Below are 10,032 nucleotides of genomic sequence, written 5' to 3'. Positions count from 1 at the left end.
CTAAAATTACTCTCCACACGATTCAGCAAATGCTTGGGAATAACAAACACATAACAAACGAGGACCTCTGTTGTGTTCATGAAGGACTGACAGCAGAAAAAAGCCTCAGTCCTGCAGCTAATAGCACACAGGGGCTGCTGTACTTGTATGGAGCCCCAGGAAAGTCAGTGGTGCTCCATTCAAGCACAGCAGTCTGCTTATATGCTGTCAATTGAAGGACTGGGGCTTAGATTTGTAACTAATACTGGTTACAATGAATAGTTTGACCAGCTGTACCAAGGAGATTTTGTTTGTAATATAACTTCAGTTTTTGTGCAATTTTACAAAACACTATGTGACAATTTTATTTAAAAGTGCATCTGGTAAGTGCATAGGTGAGAATCTGGAGAATTACAGTAATTCATATAGTAAACAAATGAACCTTTTTACATAAGGTTATCATTTCGACTAGCGCAGACTTTTTTCCTGCCAAAACCTGCAAATCTCTGTGCATTCAAATATTAATGTATCTAATGAGAACTCATTTTAAAGAGAACATGTACATGTTTATTTTAGGAAGTTGATGACTGTCCCATTTTTAAAGGGACAGTCCCATTTTTTGGGACTTTTTCTTATATAGGCGCCTATTACCTCCCACCCCCTGTCCCATTTTTTCACAGTTGCTATCTGGTCACCCTAGTTTAGAGTGCTCTTGATTATCCACATTGCAGAGTTACCACATAAGTTAGTTGTATTGTTTCTGCTTTCTGACTGGATGACAAACCTTTCAAAACTGAAAGTATATATAATGACCTTCTGTTAAAAGTTTCAGGTGAGCAGTCATGGAAATGTCTGTCAGTCCCAAATTGCATACAAATTAATTCTTGGCAGCTGTTTGAATTCTCACGAACACCAGAAAGAGACACCCAGCCAAATGAAAAGCAGCCAATGTAGGGTTCTGATTTGTAAGTCAGGCTTTTCCTTTTTTGATCAACTCTATTTTAGTTAATCGGTATAAAAAGCAACTTTGAGACTCTGGGGGATGCACTGAAGCACATTGGGGCTTTCTGGATCTGTACCAGACAGACATAGTGAAGAAAAACGATAAAAAGAAACACTTTTTTTTCCTTAGAGGACAGATATAAGTACCTCCTTCCTGCTAAGCTGACCCATGCAGCTGCACAGACAACACCATTGTCAAATACACACACACACACACATACACACACTCATTTGGTCAAATATTTCAGATGACATGGCTACTTTTTTAAGCTAACAGTTTGCATTCAGGTGCCCACAAAATTTAACATTTACTAGAATTTTTTTTTTTTTAAACTTCACTTTCAAGTGAACTGTACGGGTGTCTTCACTAGTACGATTACCCAATTTAGGGTAAGTATATGCAGCACACAGCAGTGAGCCTCTCAATTCAGATTAACAGAGTTGGGCTCCTGGGACTTGCGCTACCGCACTAAAAATAGCTGGGTAGACATCGCAGCATGGGCTGGAGCTCCTGCTTTGGAGCCCACCCACTTCTCTAAGCTTCAGAGCCCGACCACTAGCCTGGGCTGCAACTTCAAAGCACAGCCTCCACTGCTATTTTTAAGAGCACTAGCGTGAGCCTTGCTACCCCAAGTCTGTCAGCCCAGAGTGGGAGGCTCTCTGTTGAGGGTGGTGTAGATGTACCCATACAATGGTACAATGTTAGAGCTGCGTCTAAGTAATGGTACATTAACAGATCTACTGTTCTTTTTTTTTAAGGGGTAAGGAAAAGGGGCTAGCCAGAATAATAGTCAGTTCAGATATACACCAGCGATAGTTCTTGCCACAAGAGCAGAGTTGAGAATTAAAAGGCACAAGTTGTTTCAGAACATCACTATTTTAAGGCCAATTGTCAGTGGGCAACACTGCGCTTCACAGGGCTAACCACAGAAAAACGCTCAGGTATTTGAAAACATCCCTCCCATCCTTTCCGAGGATATTTCAACAGGACTACATTTTTTTTTCATGCAATTTTGAAACTCAAGCCCCTGCTGTTTACATTGTGTTTTTTTCAGGCAGATATGCAGGTTTTCTATCCAGTTTTGCTCATCTTTTCTTCACCTTGAGTTTCCCTGGATTATTTCTGCAGAAGTGTTCGCTGAACTGAAAAAAAGAAAAAGAAACAAATATACAAACAAAATAACCAAATCAAGCTTAGTACAATCAATATATGAGAATCCGACTTTTAGAACAGCGCTTCTTTTAAAAGTGTGAACACTCTAATCTTAGCAAATAAATGGGCATTTGATATTGTGGGGTGGGCTGAGGCCCGATCTGTCTGTAAGCAGAATTCTGCTTCCAAAAAATTGGTGGCTGCATGTTTTTGCACCCACGAGTAACTTGAAGACATACATTTTAGTGACATATATGGCTACCTAATTTACATCTGCAGTCAAGTATTCAGAAATACAGCTTCTAAGAACTGCCCCTTCAATTCACTGTGGATGCAACAAAAAAGGGATACTTTTGCAGGCACAAATTGTGTCTACAAGAGTGATTTTGGGTCATGGGAAGTTTAGCCTCATCTATGCAATATGCAGTTATAGTATATACAATATGCAGTTATAGTAAACTCAGACTGGAATGTAACATGCTTGCATATGCATCTAGGAGAAAATGGTCAGATTTCAGTGTATACAAAAATTTTTGGTTTTGGGGGTTTTATTAAACCCCTAAAAAAATCACTAATTTTATAACAATTGTGGTAAATCACAACTAAGTCCAGGAATCCTAAACTAAGTTTAAACTTTCAACCTACTCTGTCTATAACTCATATATGAAGCTGAATTTTGCAGAGCTCTTACAGTATTATATTTATCTATATTACAATGGTAACCTAATCCAGGACCTTATAAAGGTATATTTCACTACGGGCAAAGGGATAGGATACAGTGTTAAACTAAAATCTAATGAATATCTAGACATTTTAAATCTGCTCTTCTCTTGAGCTAATATAACCAGATTAATTTTAAAAGGACTAGAATTAATATCTGTATTTAAACTATTTGTCTGAATATCTCAGGTTTGAGGTGAATATTCAGAACTATCTGCGCTCTCGACTTCGGGAAGCAGTTGGAGAGAAAGGTACTTGCTTTATAGTTTTATAAAATAATTGATAATGTATTACAGAAAAGTTTATACAAGAGATCTTGAACCAGCTAACAAGTCTGTGGGGACAAACTGACTGCATTGGAGTAATAAGGCAGGTAACTCTTTGCTCAGCTTTAAAAGGTAGAAAAGGCCTAGTTCTGCTCTGACGCTGGTTTTAAACTAAGCACACAGGAGGACATATAGTTACTCATAACCTACACTCTTGTGAGAGGCTCAACTTTATTTTGTTAAACATATCGTACATGCAGAAGCCTCTCCAAAACGTCAGTGCCTTGCTGAGTACTCCCATTCATCCCTTCATTAGCCAGTCAGAAGGGGTGAAACTGACACAAGCCAAGTTTGTTTTCTGGCTGTCACCTATAACACTTCAACAATTCCCGTATCCAAATTTGTCTAGGGCTTCATAGAGCCAGGTTTCCTACTCTGGCAATACATCATCAATTTCCCTAGCCAATCATTTTAAACAGCCATGTCTGCATTGCACTACGGAGTTGGCGCTAATTGAAAAAACTCCTAGCAGTCATGATCAGACCAAAAAAAAAAGTTTGCTATTTTATGCTTCTCTTTTATAAAAGATTCTTTGTGGTGCACAACAGTATGCTAGTCAGTTTAATTTTCCCTGCCTCCAGCTTGCTTTTATGTAACTGCATCTTTGTTCAAATACCGTTAACCTTTTATTAATGCCAACTCTGGCAGAGCTTTATTGGTCTAGTGTCACACAGCACAGCTATGGCTCCAGTCAGACTCCCAACACATCCCACTAAACACACCAGCCAGCTACCATTCCATATCATTTTTCAAATAATTGATTTAAAGTAGCAGCTTTGTGTTCTTTTGGTTCACAATTATACCCATTTACATTCCCACTACTTCCTTACACATTTTAATATTTCACCGTAAAGAAAAAATGCAAAAAAAAGTGTTATTAATTTGCTTTAGTTCCACATTTTTACCATCTAATATAAATGAAACTCAATTTGAAACTTGTTTCAGTCCAAAATTAGTTTCTCTTGCAGTTATAAACACCTGGCGACAAGAATGTATAGTGCAAGTGATAAGTCTCTCTAGGAGATTAATTTCTGTGACGCAAGTCCACAGAGATTCCTGCCAAAAATTCTGCTCTTCCCTCCAGATCCTTTTCTTACCAGGTGGCTCTGCATGTGCTCCTTGCTGACTTTCCATATTAACATTCTCTTGATCTCCTGAGATACAAACACAAACATTGTAAGACATCAGGCATTTGTATTACCTGCATTTCCCTAAGACCGGTAATGGCAGATACAAGAGCAAACATGAGAGAGGCTGGGAATGCTCTGTAGCAAAGCAACTTAAAAAGGTAAGGCCTGTGAAACCACTGATGGATGGGTATAGCCTCCTTACACTGACTAGGTGGCATCCTAGGTGATCATCCTCTGGAGAAGCTTCTCTAGATGGTGGCCACTGAAAGCATAGGGTACGTAATTCAGAGCTCCTACAATAGCCTAGACCAGGGATCGGCAACCTTTGGCACGCAGCCCATCAGGGAAAGCCGCTGGCAGGCCAGGACGGTTTGTTTACCTGCAGCGTCCGCAGGTTCGGCCGATCGCAGCTCCCACTGGCCGCGGTTCACCGTTCCAGGCTAATGGGGGCTGTGGGAAGTGGCGCGGGCCAAGGGATGTGCTGGCCACCCCTTCCCGCAGCCCCCATTGGCCTGGAACGGTGAACCACGGCCAGTGGGAGCTGAGGTCGGCTGAACCTGAGCTGAGGTCGGGTGGATGCTGCAGGTAAACAAACCATTCCGGCCCGCCAGCAGATTTCCCTGATGGGCTGCGGGCCAAAGGTTGCCGATCCCTGGCCTAGACAACTAAAAGAAAGAAGAATGCCACCAAGAGCAAAGGAAGCATTAAGTTGCATCCAGTAACCATGTTATTGCCCTTGCAAGTTATTTGGGGGAAAGTTTTGTGCTGTGTGACATTTCACGTAGTGGTCCTGGCCTTCATATCCTTGGTTTAGGAAGACAGTGGGGGAGAAGAGAGGGATAGAAACCAATAGTGGGAAGATGAACATCTCAAAAAGGAATAAACTCTCCTGTGCTTTTATTAGAAGCCTAATGTGTGGGAAACAACTGTGTACTTAGTCTTCATAATTCACAAAGTGTGGGTTAGCCTGGGCCAACTAGTGACATTACAGAGCCAAGATAGTGACTCTATTGTTAAAATTGCAAGGCAGTTTCCACTGTAAACATTCCACTTCCCACTCCCCATTTCCTCTAATTTTTTATTTCCCCCCCAAAAGTGTTGCTTAAACTCTCTCATACTCGCTCTTTGGCAAGTAGAGATTTTTTTGGAAACATTTGAGAGTCCTCAGTCCAGCTTTTTCTGAGCTATGGGATTGGGGGGGGGAGTACCCTCCTATATCTTTTTTTTTTTTTAAATCTATTTTTTTTGCCAAAGCATCTCTCAAACAGCTTAGTTTTAAGCCTCACTTAAAATATATTATTCCTTCATGATGACTGCTAATGCATTGGGCCACTAAGACTGGCTGATATGTTTTATATTCATTACTAAATTCCATATAATCTTTCTAATTGAAAGCCTCAACAGATCACAAAGGAAAAAAAACTAATTCAAATCTTACCACTTGCTTTGAAACAGAGTTTCTTCTTCTGGTAAGCAATGAAGCTAGATACTGCTCCAACAACTGCTACGGCCACAGCACTTATAATTCCAGGTATCACTCCTTGAGAGGCTATAAACAAGACATTTTTTTTCTAGATATAAATGAGGACAGACTTGGATTCTTTCTCAAAAGATATACAAACTCTGAATGTTTCGAAACAGCACTAACATTTGAAGTAATCTTAGACATTGATTCTGCCTTCTTTTCATGGATTTTGAAGAGTCAAGCATAGATTTAGAATAGTTAATTTTTCAAGTAGTACATATTATTAAGCAGCATGAGTGCATTCCATTATGGTGATTGGCACGGTATGAAGTATATTCATACAAAAATGAGTGGGCACTATGAAGTCTGGATCTAAACCTTGTGAAATGCTGTGTGCAAGGTTCACATTTTCTACTCTAATAACTCACAGTTTTTGACCCATCAGAAGTGAAGTATTTAAAAAAAGGTGACAGGAACAAAGCTGTTTGAAATAAAAATGCTAGATTTTGTATAATATTTTGAAGCTGAAAAGCACCATCAGTGCTTATTGGCACTAATAAAATTCTAAACCTGCAGGCAATAAAAGGAATGCCTAATGTTAGATGTTTAACTTTTTAAAGATGATGTACAGATACAATAGATATATGAAAATCCATGCATTTACCTGCCGCATCTCCTTCACTCTTGGGATTGGTATCACCTTCTCCTGTAAGAACAAATAATTTCATTACTAGAAGAATCTTTTTAGAGAACAGTCTTATCACAATGAGAATCCGCGCTCTATGTCATGCATCATGCAAAATGACCCACTATCTCCAGATGCTACATTAACGAAGTCAATACAATGGAAACAGACTTCAAGTTTAAATAATAAAGAAATTACACAAAATATGTTAAAAGAATACTCAGGTTGCAAAGTCAAGCATTCAAAAATAGGAAATGCCAGACCTAGGGTTGCCTGTGCAAACTTAATTCAGTCCCATTGGGTGTATTTATTGTGATACACTCTTTAATTACATGATCACAGACCATTTTTTTCTACAGGACCCTGTACCAAATGCATAGGATGGATGGTTCCCAGGGAATGAGTAGCTAATTCAATATTTTATCTTATTCTCATGGTTCAACAGAGAGTCCCAAGGCCTAATTTACTGCACACCATTAAAACTCTGCTTTAAATACAAAATTATTAGATTTCCTCATGGGGTTTTCTATGGTGATTATCACCAAATTATCTAAGTGTTTTACAAACATTAACTTAGTTTCACAACAGCTCTGTGTGGTAAGGTAGCATTAGCATCTTCATTGTACAGATGGGAAACTGAGGCTCAGAGATTAAGGATACTAATTTTGAGTGCCAGAGTATTTAGCATTATATAGCACTTTCTGTGCTCAAAGCTCCACAGCTCCCACTGACTTCAGTTGCAGCTGTAAGTGCTCAGCACCTCTCCAAATCAGGCCCCGGGGTCTCAAGCTGGGAATCTAAGAAATGAATACAATTAGTGGCCACCTGTGAAAAGTGTGGTTTAACTCTGTGGCAGAGGCAGCAATAGAATCCATTTCTCCTTTGCAGCATTCAACTGCCTTAACCATAGGGGACTTTTCTTTCCGTTCTTGCAGTCCCCTGCTTCATTCACTACACACCTTCCAACTTCTGCAACAAGTGAGGCAGGGGTGCTATAAGTAACAGCCTTACTCATTAGGAACTCTGATTCATTCCCAGAATGCCACCTGTCCTCTGCACTGAATGATGCAGGGATCCTATGTGATCGTGCAATTGAAGTCTATCACAGTGCACAGGCAACCTTAGTTCTGGTATTTCTTAACTTTTAAATGGTTGACTTTGCAACCTTAATATTCTTTTAACATGGCTGTGTGTATAATTTCCTAGGCATTTGAAAAGCAAGCTGAAATGTGAATTCCATCAGGTGACGCCACAGAGGCTGGAACCTTTAAATCCACCACACGGACCTCTGCCATTTGAGCTAATGGAGTACTGGTAGCAGTAGTAAGTTGCCATCCTCTCTCTGGATGAATCATCAGATGGTGAGGAGACACTCTTTGTCAGTGCATTTCACAGATACCTTCTGACAGCTGGGAATGCTAACACTGAGGAATCTCAGGTGCTGACGGTATGTGCTCTAGTGGGCACAGACCCTTCTGCCCCACCCTCTCTAACATGTCCCAGACCTGTCTCTTCCCCACACCTGACTTCTCCTCCTACCCTCAAGTTCCTAGTCTCCATAGCTTGTTGTCCCAATCTATTCTTTCCCACCCCCACTCCAGCTCTTGTCCCCTCTGTTCAAGTCAGGTGGCTTCGTCATCCTTGCTGCCTGGTGCCAGCACAGAGAGGATAGGAGAGAGTCTCCCTGTTCTCCGTTCTGATACCTGGCAAATGGTCTGTGATCACGTAATTAAAGAGTGTTTCACAATACACAGCAGCATGCAGCAATTGGGAACAGTAATCACAGGGAAAGTCCTGCTCACCCGTTGAAGACCTTGGCTGGTGCATGTTCTGTGCAGACGGGATTCTCAAGAAAATTTAACTGAGTGTTTGCAAACAGATTTTTCAAAGGTTTATAACTTGGCCAAATACCAGTGGGCTTTTTCCCCATGGGAACAGCAAGATGCACATTCCTGGCACCAGGGATATTCCTATGCCAAATTTTAAGTCTCTGTCCCAAAGTAAGGCACTAGAGCTTCTCAACAGAATGGCTGGGGGATTTTTTTCCCAAAAGCACCTAAGTCCTATTTTCAGAAGGGACTTAGGCTTTTAGTAACCTAAATCTCACTGAAAGTCAATAGGACGTAAGCTCCTAAGTCACTAGACATGGTGCTGAGGTGCATTTGGAAATTTTACCCACTGTGAATGCTGAAACAAGTACCACTTTCACATCGTTGTAGTTTTAAACCTATTGTTTAGGATTCCTGAATCAATTCCACTCCCTTGGATCATCAATTTTTCTGAATGAACAAAGTACATAATGGTTAAATTGGAAGATATCAATGCCCGTGCCTCAAAGAGACCAGGACAAAATCTAGCATTCCTAACTCATTTTAACCAGCTTGTGACACACAAGTCTTAGGCAAAAACTAGATAGCAGTGGGTTTTACTGTGAAGTGTTGGACATTATCTTACCCCTTTTTTCTGGTGGAAGTTTACCATCAACTAAGTCTTCATCCTTAAAGCTGCCTGTAAGAGTAAATAAAATGGTTATCCTTCCTTTTTAAGTGTTTATACCTGATATTGACTCTTCCTTTAAACTACCATGACATGTTCATCCTTGATCTCTTAACCCCTTTTTAGCTTCTATAAGCTGATAGGAAACTTGAGCCATCTGAAAAGTAACTATTGGAACACGTGTGTCATACATTTATCCATGACATGCTGAAAACTATGTTTTACTTCATACATGACTAAATCCAAGGTTTAAGGCAGACTCTTAAGAACAAACTTAGTGCAATGCCATAACTACTCTCCACCACTGGTTTGTCTCTCACCCACAAAGGTCTATTAAAAATTCAGCTAGTTTATTTGTGATTTCCATAGAGCAGATTCCATATTAACACAAAGTAGAGCAGACTCCAGGTTAACACAAAGTAGTTTCAAAATGTGCATACGGTCTCGCATGATATTCTTATCGACAAACTAGGCAAATACAATTTAGATGGGGCTACTATAAGGTGGGTGCATAACTGGCTGGATAACCGTACTCAGAGAGTTGTTATTAATGGTTCCCAATCCTGCTGGAAAGACATAACGAGTGGGGTTCCGCAGGGGTCTGTTTTGGGACCGGCTCTGTTCAATATCTTCATTAACGACTTAGATATTGGTATAGAAAGTACGATTATTAAGTTTGCGGATGATACCAAACTGGGAGGAATTGCAACTGCTTTGGAGGACAGGGTCATAATTCAAAATGATCTGGACAAATTGGAGAAATGGTCTGAGTTAAACAGGATGAAGTTTAACAAAGACAAATGCAAAGTGCTCCACTTAGGAAGAAAAAATCAGTTTCACACATACAGAATGGGAAGAGACTGTCTAGGAAGGAGTACGGCAGAAAGGGATCTAGGGGTTATAGTGGACCACAAGCTAAATATGAGTCAACAGTGTGATGCTGTTGCAAAAAAAGCAAACGTGATTCTGGGATGTATTAACAGGTGTGTTGTGAGCAAGACACGAGAAGTCATTCTTCCGCTCTACTCTGCTCTGGTTAGGCCTCAGCTGGAGTATTGTGTCCAGTTCTGGGCACC

At 40.3% G+C, this 10,032-nt stretch overlaps 1 protein-coding gene across 1 annotated transcript in view; it reads right to left on the bottom strand.

The window, feature by feature from the left end:
• Positions 1–607: 607 nt before the first annotated feature.
• The window catches only part of LOC112113614 (CD99 antigen), a 33,033-nt gene continuing 23,608 nt past the window's right edge, over positions 608–10,032 (bottom strand). Inside the window, exons 5-9 of the mRNA XM_026650528.2 lie at positions 8,915–8,998; positions 6,440–6,481; positions 5,749–5,859; positions 4,278–4,334; positions 608–2,124 (exon numbers count right to left, since the gene is read on the bottom strand). Coding sequence (XP_026506313.1) covers positions 2,099–2,124; positions 4,278–4,334; positions 5,749–5,859; positions 6,440–6,481; positions 8,915–8,998 — 320 coding nt within the window. The 3' untranslated portion in view covers positions 608–2,098. The remainder of the gene's footprint in view (positions 2,125–4,277; positions 4,335–5,748; positions 5,860–6,439; positions 6,482–8,914; positions 8,999–10,032) is intronic.

The sequence above is a fragment of the Terrapene carolina genome, unplaced genomic scaffold (assembly GCF_002925995.2).
Source record: "Terrapene carolina triunguis isolate 2854851 unplaced genomic scaffold, T_m_triunguis-2.0 Scaffold25, whole genome shotgun sequence".
Classification (NCBI taxonomy): domain Eukaryota; kingdom Metazoa; phylum Chordata; order Testudines; family Emydidae; genus Terrapene; species Terrapene triunguis.
The sequence above is the reverse complement of the archived record's forward strand: the minus strand, read 5'-3'. Positions and strand labels throughout refer to the sequence as shown.